General features: G+C 40.0%; 2 protein-coding genes across 3 annotated transcripts in view; one reads left to right on the forward strand and one right to left on the reverse strand.

Annotated features, from left to right (window-relative positions):
- Positions 1-533: 533 nt before the first annotated feature.
- Positions 534-5,619, reverse strand: LOC115055689 (leucine-rich repeat-containing protein 27-like). Its single transcript, XM_029521663.1, has 10 exons — positions 5,407-5,619; positions 5,091-5,221; positions 4,707-4,765; positions 4,200-4,352; positions 3,209-3,401; positions 2,511-2,651; positions 2,110-2,200; positions 1,466-1,545; positions 847-967; positions 534-737 (listed from the first exon to the last, which is right to left on the reverse strand). The coding sequence occupies exons 1-10, from the start codon at positions 5,617-5,619 to the stop codon at positions 624-626; spliced, it is 1,296 nt and encodes a 431-aa protein (XP_029377523.1). The 3' UTR covers positions 534-623.
- A 1,522-nt stretch (positions 5,620-7,141) lies between these two features.
- stk32c (serine/threonine kinase 32C) overlaps positions 7,142-14,108 on the forward strand; it is a 58,557-nt gene continuing 51,590 nt past the window's right edge. For both annotated transcript variants that reach the window (XM_029521645.1, XM_029521646.1), the window contains exon 1: positions 7,142-7,656. In XM_029521645.1, the coding sequence (XP_029377505.1) occupies positions 7,575-7,656 (82 nt within the window). In that variant the 5' untranslated portion in view covers positions 7,142-7,574. The remainder of the gene's footprint in view (positions 7,657-14,108) is intronic.

Consider the following 14,108-nt stretch of genomic DNA (forward strand, 5'->3'; position numbering starts at 1 on the left):
CTCTTATTTCTCTGCACAGAGGACAACATGTGGATGTATTTCCTGATAGAACAAACCAGATTGTGGTTTGTTTTTTTTTTGTTTGTTTGTTTGTTTTAAGCCCCTTCCAAATTTAGTTGGATAATTATGGCCTGTGTTGAATAAATCCTTATAAGATATGAGGCCACTAAACTGTTGTGGTTATTTATACTTTCATATAAAAATGCCTTTCAGTTTTTCAGTTTGGCTCCTTATCCACCTTTGTCTCACCCTCCTTAACAATCCTTGACTTATTATCGCCAGCTTTAATTCACAGTGTGAAACTATTATTAAGTTTTAATAATGATAATGATAATGCCATTGTACCTAATGAAATTCACACGCTATGCAACAGTGCCCTGCTTGTACATGTGTGAAGAATAGGTTAATATATTTATGTTTAATAACACACAATAGAAAATAAAGAGGAAGACAAAAATAACCACGCCGTGCTATGTTTCAAACCACTCACTCAACATCTTTAGGATCTTTATTTTAAGATATGAGCATGGAGAACATTATTCATGCAAAAAAGGTTTTGAAGTTGACTTTGGAGAATGAAATCGATACAGCAAAACTCAAACTGAAGGGCTGTATAATCGCTGTCACTTGTCAAGGAAACTTGGCCAGGTGTCTCCGGTGAAGAGAGTAAAACAGTTTTCAGCATCTTGGCCTCGGTTCTTCTTTCGCTCAAGAAGCTGCGCTTGTAACTTCCTCATCTGTCAAAAACAAAGAGGAAGATTCAAAACATCAAAAGAGAATTCAGGTCAATCTCTTAGGAGTTCAATATGCATCAGTTGTGCGTGATGACTGATGTATAGGTTTTACCTCCTCTACGTCTTGCTCTGCTGCTGCCATCTGCTCGGTGGCTGTGCCCCTGGGATTCCTGTGTCTCTCCTGGATCTTCTCCACACGGGCCCGGATCTGCCGCTCTAGCTCCTGATCTGACCTGGAAAATTTAAAACCAAAGGATTTAACATTTAGATGCTGAGGTAGGGCCACTGGTATCACAGTCTTTATCGGTGGCAGACAACCGATTAAAAATGCAAGACTGTGACTAAATGTTCTCTCCTCAGTTAATATTTATTCTGTCAGTGAAGACAGAAAACCCCACACTGTGCAATTTAATCTAATTTATCTGTTTTATTGGAGACATAACATTGTTGAAGAAGAACAAAGGAAACTGCTGATGTTCTGTGAAGGGTGTGTATCTCTCTTTGCCCACTAGGTGTCTCTAGTTCTCTGCCTAGGTTAGCATATAAAATATCAAATTAAATTTATGCCATTAAATCTGTCTAAATCATTTTACTCAGTTCCCTGAAAGGTGAAGATAGGCATGTATATGCACAATTAGAGTTAATAGTCCTACAGAACAGACTTGTAGATTGTTATTGTGGATGTGTACTGTGTATTAGTATTATTTAGGCCATCCAGATTTCCCATGTACCTGGTCTTGTCGTACTCTGCGATGGGCATATGTGGCCTCGGTGGAGTATCACTTCTTTTCTCTTCGTCAGCTTCTGCTTCCTATAAGAAAGAGTGGAATTGTTACAAGAACATCAGACCCTGTGATCAAATAATATAACAACTATTGTGACACATCCTACAAACACAGGCTACAAACGGCCTCCTTTTGCCTTTCTTTGTTTTTGGTATTATACGTTTCAGTGAACATTTACGCTGAGGTTGTTGTTTGAATGCTAACTTAATGGTACTTAATGGTTCAACTACATGCATATAAGTGTGGATGACGGTTAAATTAATGAAGACTATCCATCTGCATAAATCTACAGCATGTATACACCTGCACACGTGTTGCTGCTATCACTGATGCAGCAGGCTCCAACACAGGCACTGGCATCTGTCGCTGCCTTCAACAGCACCTACACCATAACGCAGGATTTCTAACGCTTACTCTTGTAATGGTACCACCTGAAATCCAATTCATGAGCATCAAAAAGGATTTTTCTTGTAGGATTTAATATCTGTTGTGTTGGTCCTCTGTCCAGTGTTCCAGAGGTGGTTCTCTACTGCCTCCTTGTGGTTGCCATGTTGGCAGGTGACAATTCAGATGATTTATTCCACACTTACCACAGATTGTTTGTGTTTTTCCTTCTTCCTCTGCCTGTGTGCTGATATTTTCTTGTCCTGTGTGCGCCAGGCACGAAGAGCCTCTTGGCTTCTAAGGGAAACCCACATCACAATACACACATATAGTTTTATTTTATGGACAATGGCTCTCAGACTCTTAATTTCTAAAAGGCTCTAAAATGTCTGTAAACATTGATTGTTCCTCTGTCTTTATATAGTGGCCATAATAATTATCTCTCACTGTTGGTCACTGGGACAAATGCCAGTTAAATGCATTTTAAATTTGCTTTTTGAAACAACAGTATTAGAGCGGGTCCTAAATCTTCTCAACGATCAAAATGAAGTCAGGCAGAAAAGGTATTTACAATACCATACTGAGCTAAAGGTCTTTTTCAGCTTACTTTCTCCTCTGCTCAAGAACAGCCTGTTTTTCTTTCAGCTCTTGCATCGCAGCCTGTGTCTTCTCTTCTGGCCTCTTCCAATGCTGAGTGTCAAACAGATGCAGCTCAGGAATTATACCGGCCTTGGACGCTGCCTTTTTCCTAACAAATAAATTGAAATGAAATACTTTATTTTATTAGCTCTCCAGAGCCCTTAGCCCCAGTGGAAATAGCGTGGGAGAGTTTTATCACTGTCTCCTCTGTGGACAATGTCAATGAAAGTTGTTATGGTATTTTTTTCCAAGGCACCATATTGTATTCTATTTTGTGTAACACAACTCCAGACCTCAGCACTTATCTACCAAAACAAAATAAATCCACGTCTGTCAAACTTGCAGATAACCAATAACGCTTTCACTGCAAAATGTACCTGAACAGGTAAAAAAAAAAAATTCTATCTTTTAGATATTTGGAGACTGGATTCATTGTACAAAAACAAAGGGTGTAGGGATGAGCTACCAAGTTTTGACTTTTGTTTTAATCTCTTTCAAGACTCTGACAGTATCTTGTACAGACATAAGACTGTACCTGCAAACTCCCAAAAGTCTTACAAAGTATACATATGTAAATGCTATTTTGTATTCTTATGTTACATATCAAGATATGAAATTTTTCTTTCAAAAATATCTTATTCCTTTCACTCTAATATTTTCACTTACGTTTTGATAACAGGAAGATGTGACGTTCTATCACCCTGTGCTATTGAACCCAGATCATCCTTGTCCAGTAAGATCATTTGTTGTTTTAGCTGGTTGAACCTCTGCAGCTCATCCTCATCCACTGACTCATCCTGCTCCTCCACACTCGACCCCATCAGCTCTGACAGCTGGAGCTTCTCCACCACTGGCAACTCTGCCCATGAAACAAACATGGCAGATACAAGAGTGACGTTGGGGCAGCCTATGCTGGCAACAAGACAAAGTCTGCAGCTACAGTGGAAATAGTAGATGTATAGTGGAGGTAGCATGTAAATTACTCTGTGTGAATTACAGAGGATAGTATGCTGTAAGGAATCTTTAAGATAATTAAACAATACATGGCTGATTAACAATTTTCACTCCATGTAGGATAATTTGACTGAAACAAACTAAATATTCCATGTTACCACAGCTGGAAAAGGTTGATGACATTGCAGTATGTTAATGAATTATATCTATTCAAATTTGCTAAACTCTGAGCTAATTAAATAAAAAGAGATTTCCTCACACAGTGACTAGAGGCCTGTCTTTGTTAGTAACCTTGTGCGGAGGGAGATAAATTGTTTGATTGAGGGATTTATTCTGCTCATTGTGCAGCAGCAGCCTCTCCTGTGGAGGGCTGTCTTGGGCTTCTCACAGTGATTATCACTACAAGGAGCTTAGTGATAGAGAGGTTCTGTTTAGGGCCTATTGGTAATTGATCATTTTCATCTGGCTCAAAATATTGCAGAGCCAAGGTGTCAAAAGAAGAAGAAAAAAAAAAGAGTCAGCTGCACGGCATGCGCTGTCTCCAAGGGAACAGGAGTCACACCAGTGAAGCGGTAACAGGGATAGGAGCTATTTTTGTGGCCAGCCGTCCTATCTTTGACAAAAAGAGCAGATGGCTAGGAAGCACGTGCACACTGAACACCTTGCTGCTGCACAGTTCGAAGTTAAGGTGCCTTTGATTCACCTGGAGAGGCCTTCCATGCGCTAACTTGCCGGTTCGCCATCACACTCCTCAGATACTGGAGGATACCTTGGACACCTTGGTGCACAATGTCTTGTGGTGGGAAAGTTATGGGGCAATTTCTAAGGTTCAGGCCTTTAAGGGTAACCAATTTTCCTGAAAACAAGGCAAATAATTATTAATTTAACTATGCACTCTTATCCAAATTAATTTACAAATGAGTGCATCAGTAGTGGAAGCTGACACGGAGTACATAACTCCATTTCATTCATGAACTACATTTAAGTAACTGTGCAGTAATAAACTTCAGCATTTACAGGTAAGACAAAACATTTTAAAATATGTTGAATGACCTTTTTTATTAGCAACCACTAGTTATTCATTACATGTAACGTAAATCAAAATTTTCTGCAAGTGAGGATTATTGAGAGTGATGAAACAGAAAGACAGCTTGTTATCTCAAAGAGCAGAGATGCTGCTCACTGGCAGAGATGAGTGAACTCAACTCACCCAATTCTGGTGGAAGTTCTGAGATAGGATTCCCTTCAAGTAGTAATGTTCTCAGAGACCTTAATGAAGCAAATAATACTTTAATCATTAGATGACTGCAAGGGATATGCTTTGATCAAGACAGATGTTAAATCCTTAAAATTAAAAGGGGAGAAACAAGATACGCCTTGGTCAAAGAAAACCAGATATGCTTTAAGTGAATCTAATATTCCACAGTTTAGAATGTATTTTTCCAAGCATATGCTACTTAGAAAAATTGGAAAAGAAAAAAAAAAAAAACCTCATAAAAACTATCACAAATAAGCAAACTGCTCTCCCTTGGTGGCCTGGGAGTTTGGAAACCATCAGCCTGTATTTCAGGGACCAGTTGCATAAGCAACCTACCTGTGCAAGCCAATTTCAGCAGGGAGTGACACAATTTGGTTATTCCTGAGGTCCAGCCACTGCAGGTTGGGCAGGCTGATGAACAGCGAACCTGGGATCTTGGATATCTGGTTGCCCTCAAGATATAAATACTGAAGATAACACAATGAAGAGTTATTATAACTTGACAATGCAAAAGTATACATTTAAAAGAAATAATGCATTACTGGCCTAATGTTCTGGTGGGAGGATATATATATACATATATTGCTTGAAACTACTGCAGCACACAGCGTGTAGCTGAGAGGTCGACAAGCAAAGCAAAGAAGAAACTGACCTTTAGTGTCCTATTTTTAAAAATACTTTCAGAGACATGTTTTAGCTTAGTTTTGCTCAGACACAATGTCTCTGTTGAGTAATGGTCGTCCAGCTCCTGTGGCTCAGCGTCCCCAGGCAGAAAGCAGGACGTCTGTGGTTTGTCAACACTGTTCCCGGAGAGGTAGCTCCGCTGCCGGTCTGAGGTCTCCTCCTTCTCCTCGGGGGAAGACATGTCCAGGGCGTTCAAGTGTCTTTCTTGGATGGCATTTTTCTTCCCCGTGTTTAAAAATTTGAAATGTGAAAAAGTGTCTCATTTAATAGCTCGCCTTTTCCCCAAACTGCAGAGAGCTGTCACAAAGATTTAAACTTGCCCAGAAGCAGATGTTAGCTGCTAACTAACATTAGACATTAACAACATTAACATTAGTAAATTTACCTTTGACTTCCTTTAAATACAAAAACAACACCGCATTAGTTTACCTGCTGTTTAAGTAAACGACCAAAGCCCTCTTAAAATAAACACTTTAACAGAAAAGAAGATTAAAAAGTAGGAAAATATCATGCTAACTTTTAGCTACCACTTCTCGAATTTGACTGCGTATCCATGACAACGCGTTCAACACTAACTACGGCAGCCGTACGCGTCCAAACAAGACGAGTTAGCAAAAAAAAAAACAAAACAAAAATAAATTAAATTAATCCATTTAGGGTTTAGATTAATTAGTAAAAAGGGCATTCACTTCTCAGTGAATGTGGGCTGAACAGCACCACACGTCCCACTTCATAATGCGCAAAGGAGCAACAGGAGTAAATGGAGCAGTTTGTTATTAATCCCTGCACCCCCCCCCCTCCTCCACCCCCTCAGTGATCAGGCACCACCCTTCTATTTATTAATGAGATTGTGGTTCATTTCGGATGGACTGCAGCAGCTCTCCGCAGGGAGCAGGCTTCCCCTCCACAGCCTGGTCCTTGTGTGTTCAGATGCACAGCAGTCTGTGATAGTGAGCTACGTCGACCACACACTCACTGGACAGCAGCTGTCACACTACTCTCACAAGTGTAAAGTTAGTCAGGACACGGAAGGAAGAACTTCCTTCTAACTTTCAATGCAAAATATCACACCGCAAACAGAACAATTTTTGAGCTAAAGAAGACAATTTCAATTTCAATTTTCTCCTCTCCCAACAAATCTGACTCAGATTTACACCTCAGTACAATTTTTTTTAATTTATTAATGTTTTTTTTTCTTTCTTTCAACTCCTTTTAATTTTTACTTTTCAACCAAGATCTTGCCTACTTGATAACACACACACACACACACACACACACACACATATATATATATATATATAATATTATATTATATATATAATTTCTTGAGTTTATGGATGGCATTTTAATTCCTTTCTTTTTCTTTTCCACCATAATCGTGTCTCCCCTATAGAATAATATATATAAAAACATATAATTTTATTTCTATGACGAACATTCTATGAATTGTCTCACATCAATAATTTATGGCAAGACTGCAGTAAGTCATTGTTGCAGCGCATTTAAAATCTAAATGGATTGAACCAGACTGTTGTCATAAACCATCTATATTTTAAATGAATTTTTTTTTTACGATAATATAAGCTGTCCGACTGGTTTAGATGTTTTTTTTTTAAATTTATTTATTTTTAAAGACAAACAGACCGACTTCCGGTTTGTTTCAGCTGACTGACGCAGCTTTCTCTCTCCGACAAACACAAGTCTGTCGGTTTGTGCTGCCGAGCTGCGGAACACAACTCAACAACGGCAGAGCCGACTGATTACATCCAGCCTCCAGCTGTCAACTATCAGAACAACATTTATTTCATCTTTATCTCAGATATTTAACCCCAGTCCGTCGGTACCTGCTCCAGCCAGCCGTCTTCTTCTTCTTCTTCTTCCTCATCAACCTCCTTTTTGTTTTTGTTTTTTTTTTTTTTAAAGACTTTAACTCGTCAGAATAAAAAACGGAGAAGTGAAGCGAAATACCGGACTGAGTTTTATTTTTTTTTCTTCATTTATTTATTCATCCATTTATTTATTTTATTTGTGCGTGTGAGAGAGAAATGTGTGTTTCTTTGAGGAGGGAGTCCAACACGGAGCTGTAGTTTGTTTTTTTCATCTCTTCAAGAGGCGAGGAATGAAATCTGAGCATCGATGTTTCACTGGGGCAAGTGGAAGAAGAGGATGGGAGCCAACAGTTCTTCTAAGAGACCCGTTTTCGATGAAAAGGAAGATGGTAAGTGACGGAAAACTAAAAACAAAACAAAACACAAACAAAGCCTTTAAAAAGGGCTAATTTATCAACCCCCCGAAGTTAGCATTAGCATCTGTTAGCAAAGTTCGGAAAGTTTTTGCTCTTCTGAAGAATTATACTTTCAGTGTTTCAATTTAAAGTGTTTCGTCTTCCTGCAAGCAGACGACTGCAGCTGTTTACTATCATCTGTGGAAATTTAAATAATAGTAATATAATAATAATAATAATAATAATAATAATAATGTAAAGGTCAACATCCTCTTAATTTGACAGCTGATAAACTTCCTGTTTGTGAGGGGATCATTCTCACAAAGCAGAAAGTGAAGGAGTTCTACCAACAAAAGGACTGTGAGAAAATGCATGAATGCCTGAATGGACCCTTTGAAATGAGGACTGTGTGAAGACAGAGAGCTAATTGCATAATTAAGACGAGATTAGTGTCATGCATGGAAGTAATGTTAATTCGTGATATCTTGTCAGTGTATGGGAAATAAGCCTCTTGGAAGTCAAGCCCATAAGCTGAGCACCGAATCCCAGTATCTGCATGATGGACTGAGGCTGAGACTGAAATCCACTGTTGCTACAGTGCTGGCCAAGTTGTGGACAAAACTTGAGCAAATGAGGTCATTTCTCTGCAGGGATATGGTCATATGGTGTGTGTGTGTGTGTGTGTGTGTGTTTAGTATTGCATAAAAGGATAACCCAGTTAAGCTTTCTGCTTTTTCTCAATAGCCTTGAAGAAAAGTGTTTGGTATGAATTCAGAGTATTGTTGAAGGGGAGTGGTTCTACATCCCTGAGTGTTTCGCTATCACCCTTTCCTTGAGGCAAATTCATGAACAAGGGTGTAGAGAAGAGCATCATAGGCAGAGTAAGTTGCATTGTTTGCATCATCAGAGCCGTCATATCTGCGTTTTTATCAAAAGCACTAGTACGATGTTGAGACTGAGGCTTGTTTAGTTAAGTATTCGCACAAGGGGTGAGTCTGTTAATGCACGTGTTCACATGTAAAAGAAACCAGTGTTACTGTCGGTCTGATCAGCTTGAACACTTGTGTCGCACCGGTTCTGTATAAACCAGCTGCCTCTCTTTCACCCCGTTTATCTCTGCAAAGAGTTGCCCAGCACTGAGGACAGTCCGAGCAAACCCCGGTGCACCTCGCTGTGGATGCTGACTTGCACTGGAGATGTCTCTTAGAAACAGTATCTCTTGGCTTCTTGGAATACAGCATATGGGCTACATTAGGCAGTAATATTAGACCAGCGTTTGGCTCAAAAGGCTGCAAACATAATCGAGTGGTCAGGTTGATGTCCAAGCATAGCTGCCAAAAGGGCTTTTTTGGCAGATAGTTTGATTAGCACAGGAAAGCTGTGGAATTGATTGAGGTGCACATCCTGGTCATTGTTGTGTTGCTTTTCCTACTGAAACTGTCTGACAGCAGTGTTCAGAGTGAAAAGATAATAAGAGCCTGTGTTGAATGAGTCGTGGTGAAGCGGAAGGTACCACATCCTGTACCAAAGGTTCCTAAGCTCTTGGCTCATGCCCCTTCAAATACTTAAATTTGACTTTTTGAGAAACTTGGTTATTTGCCTTCTTCCATTGGATGAAAAATATTGACACCTCATATTTTCATTTGATAAAGGAACCACAGTGTTGTGGAGATGAAAGACTGAACTGGCCAGGGCTAATATGTTCACAGGTAATCCCAAGATAACATCTGTTCAGCAGTACTAAAGCTCTCACAAACCAAAGCACGGTTTACCGTTGGCTGAGGATTGATCAGGCACATAATTCATTCATTCATTTATTCATTCATCTTCTAGCGCTTATCCGTTTCTGGATTGCTGGGTGATGCTGGAGCCGATCCCAGCTCACATTGGATGAGCAGGTGGACAGGTTGTCAGTCCCTCTCAGGGCCAGCGCACAGAGACAGACAGAGACCAACAACCACTCACACTCAAATCTACAGACAGTTTAGAGTCACCAGTTAACCGGAACTGAAGCACCCAGAAGAAACCCACACAGGCTCGGGGAGAACATGCAAACTCTGCACAGAAAGGGCCCAGCAAACGAACCCATGACCTTATTGTTTAAAATGTTGAACTGTTCCTTTTGATAAAGTGAATGGGAATTAACAGTGAATGGAATGATGTTTCCGATGGACATTTTGGTTTTGAAAATATAAATGATTTCAAGAAAAATTGCATCTGCACTGTAAATGAGTACAACCACTCCACAAGTTGTTAAGAATCAGAGGTGAGTGAGTGAGTAAGTGAGTGGACTGGCTGTTTAGTTTAACCGTTGGCTAGACTCCAGACAAAGGACCACTTCACTGTCCAAGTCCTCAACTGAATCTGGAACAGCATCAGCTTGTTGCTTTTTGAGAGAAGACACTTGTTGTGAATCTGCTACAGAATCCAGGAGAGAGAAGAAGAATCGGCAGACAAACGCCTGCTTTAATCCAGTTTAGGTGCATGTGATACTTGAACTATGCAAAAGAAATAAAGATTGTGCGTGCAGAGGATGCAGTTACTTGTATTGACTGTTTATCGTGTTGTTATATTGTTGTATCCATTTGATTGTCCTTGTTAAGCCAAAGGCGAATTTATACTTCTGTGGACAATAAACTTGTGTTCTTTGTGGAGGCGTATGTGCGTGTGAGCCTGAATGTCTGAGTGTGTGCGTGACTGCTTTTCCTGTTAAGGATAAGTACATGAGGCAATGAAAGAAGATTTTGTTGAGGATAAAGATAGCTGCAGAGCAAGATGGCTGATTACTTGCACTGAGTACTGAGGCGCTCACTTTCTTTCATTTCTATAACAGACTCTCAATTTCTCTCACTCTCTATTCAACTCAACTTCATGGCTGCCTGCAGCGACTGGCCACTTGCCATAGCAGAGGTCTGCTCTGATAGTCTTACAGTTACACAAGAGATATCATTTGATCGCAGCATGTCGCCATAGTTTACACTTTTAAGTATTTACCTTGTAGAACTTCACAATTATTAAATTACTAATTATTTGCCAAACTGTCATCAGTCTCAGGAATAAAGATTTCTGTAAGACACATAGCTAATTTCCAGGTCTGTGCATGTGGTAGCACAATCACAAATTTATTCTGTCTGTACCTGAACAAATAAAACTTGGAGTGTAAAAGAGTTTCCAAGGTTCCATGGATAATCTGGATCTTTGGCCAAGCAAAATTTTTTTCAGATGAAACACAGAAATCTATCTACCCAAACGTACAGTCCAGATTAACTAACTGACACAATTTGTAAACAAAAGACAGAAGGCATTGTGGGCGAGGTAGAGCGGCGAGCGGACAAACATCCGAGAGGAAGCATCAAAGTGGCAGAAAATGAAGAGTCACAACTTCTGCTAGGATTTGAGGGATAAAATCAGAAACAGCATGTGGAGATTTTTCAGTCGGGCCTTGAAGTTGAAGGAACCGACTTCACATCCAGGCTACCATTTGCACAACTTGTCATGTGAATAGGAAATAAACAAAATCTGTCACTTGTGACAGACGTGGGTTCTAATTATCCTCAAGGGATTCGGATGTGATCCCTTTGTGGGATCACCCACCCCAAATTCAGAAAAACACAAAGTGCGGTCGTTGTTATGGATTTGAGAAAAGAAGATAGAAAAGTTTGAATGTTGAAGTGTAGATTGTAATTAAAGTCCTGAATCAGAAATAAAAAGGTTTAACTGAAGTTTTTATATTTCACCAACGTAGCATACCTATATTTAAGATATTACATCAGTGGTATGCCTGTGATTTGTCAGTAATATTCCAAAATCATCATGACACTTAAAAATGGTGTTGTCCTCATATTTAACAGCCTAATTGGCCCTTAATTTTAATAATGACAAACTGCTGGCATGTCACATCTGACACAGCAGCCGCAGCCACTGTTGACAGCGTAGGCCTTTTCACAGCAAGTGTCCCAGTGAGTCATGACAGTGTGGCAGCAAGGCAGTGTGAACATTGCGAGCCCCACGAAATCAAAGACGCTAAATGGAATTTAGTCACCATTAATGTTATCATTTACACCTGTGTTTTTCTTGCTGTGACACAGAGAACGCCTAGTTTCCAGTTAATCCGCACCGTAAAAGTCACCCTTCGATTTTCCACCCTGACGTGCCTCTTTTTTTTCCTTTTGATGCAAAAGCAACTCACAATGCCTCACGTCCGTCACTCTCGTGTTACATAACCTTGTTAGCTTCTGGTGATGTGCAGGTGATGACTGTTGTCGCAGCTTCAGTGCCAGACCAACACAGTCTTCAAAGAGATTTGCTCAGCTTGATGCTGAGGTGACAGCAGAGGGAAGAAAGGGCGCGCTTGCTTGTTGAGGTGTTTGTGCCTGTTTCTGAGCAGAGAGGAAGGGATTAGGACAAGGGGGATACAACTGATGTGCGTTGGCAAGGCGGAGGAATGTCTGCATGGATGCTTTCACACCTGCTGATCTTCTTGTGTTGCATTTTAACAATTTTATACAGAGTACTGAGGAGAGCACTTTCCCTTGCCACTACAAAGGGAGTGAGTACACCGAGGTTTATTGTCGACCATAAATTCACTCCGCTTTGTCATTGGCAAAAGAAAAACTGGAGCATCTAATAAAGCAAACTGAAGTGTCTCCTTGCAGCTGTAGTTCGGTTAGTTTAATATTTGGCTCTCTGCTTATACCCTTCTTTTATGGAGAAATACATAACTGTCTTCAGCCTGCCCTCATCTCATTCCCAACATTTCGATTACTGAACTAGATTCACGATGGAGAGAGGAGAAGCGGCACTCTCTAGACATTTCCTGTGGGAAACCTGAATAAAACTGCAAGTACGCTTTTACTGTGCCACTGATGAAGGATCAGAGGGGATGAAAACTCAGATTGCAGTCACAAAGTTGCTTGACAGACTGACATATGTAAACTCTGTAGTTTACAAACCCATTGTGCAGTGTGCGTGTGTGTGTGTGTGTGTGTGTGTGTATTTATTTATAGGAAAGCCTCTGTGCAGTGTAGTGAAACGAACCCTTGGCTTCTCAGTTTACCTTGGCAGCAGCCCAGACATTATTGCCCATAGAAACTAATTAAAACCTCAGCGTCCCTGCATTGTGTCCGTGTCAAATGCATTTCCATTTTCTTAGAATCGTTGTCTGCCTGGTTGGTTTAGGCATTTTTATGCTATAAAAATCAAAGTGTTTAGTCTCACTAGGACTTAAATGGCGTGCTGACCATTTATTAAGGAAGCCTCATTTAATGCTGCTAAACTGGTCGGGTTTTGAAGTGTCAGCACAGAGATAGTTAAAAGTGACAACAGATATCAGACCGAGTTGGCCGTTTTACAGGCTGATATTACATCTGTTGCTGGAAGGTTTCATTAGTTGATACATGAATTTGGTGAAACACCCATCCAAAACCCAACTTCATTTTTTTTCCCTGTTGCTGTTGTTTAAAGTTTTTATATAGACTCAAAAGAGATTCAGCACCTTAAATACAGCCCAGTTCCACCTGACGGCACAACTTTAACTTGGCAGAAATCGAGAACTTGATGGACCTTTCATTTGTAATATGGTTCATAAGCTATGATTATCCAATCACTGCGGGGAAAAGGTTTAAGTAATTTAGGTACTAAGTCGTTCTTTAAATGAATGAAATGCATAACAGTGGCAGTAATCTCTGAACTCTGGAGAATAGCTGTAAGAGCAAGTTCTTCAGTTTCATTTAAAAAGAACTTTTAATTAAATTAGTATTGGTCAGAGATTGGCTTTTTTTATTATTATTATTATTCAGGACACCATTTGTAACGGCGAGAATGAGGTTGGATCAAGATGACTCAATTCTTCATATTCCCGCATGAGGACAGGACTGGCAGTCTGTTGGTCAGCCTCATTGATGTCAGGATACCGCACCACCCACTTCCCCTGCTCGTCTTAATGTAGAGCTCCGAGCTCACTTGTGTTGTCAGGTTAAAGCAGGAAATTAGAGAATGCGATTACTTCGATGTTACTGTTAAAATCCATGTTTACATGCAGCTGGTAGGTAATTAGATTCATCTTCTACCCCTAAACATGATTTATCCAAGGGCTTCAGATTTAATTGTTTTGAACATTTTTCTATTCACAGCTTCTCATAACAATCTCCCCTCTTACCATGCTGCACAAAGCTGCACTTTCTCAGTCTCTGTGGTGGGCACACACAGCTGAAAATCTGTTTTTCCAGCAGAAATCAAGTCATGTTAACCGGGTTTCTCTCAGAAAATAGATTTTCTCATTCGCCTGACATTCAAGAAATCAAATTATTGTAGACAGCCAATAGTAATCATGTTATTTAGGCACATGCAAACACAATCAGTCACTGGTGGCACACGAAGACACATGCCCATGTTCTCATTCTTGAATTACCCCACACTGACTCGCCACTGAAACATTACTCTATTCA

This window comes from Echeneis naucrates, chromosome 15 (genome assembly GCF_900963305.1).
Source record: "Echeneis naucrates chromosome 15, fEcheNa1.1, whole genome shotgun sequence".
Lineage (NCBI taxonomy): Eukaryota > Metazoa > Chordata > Actinopteri > Carangiformes > Echeneidae > Echeneis > Echeneis naucrates.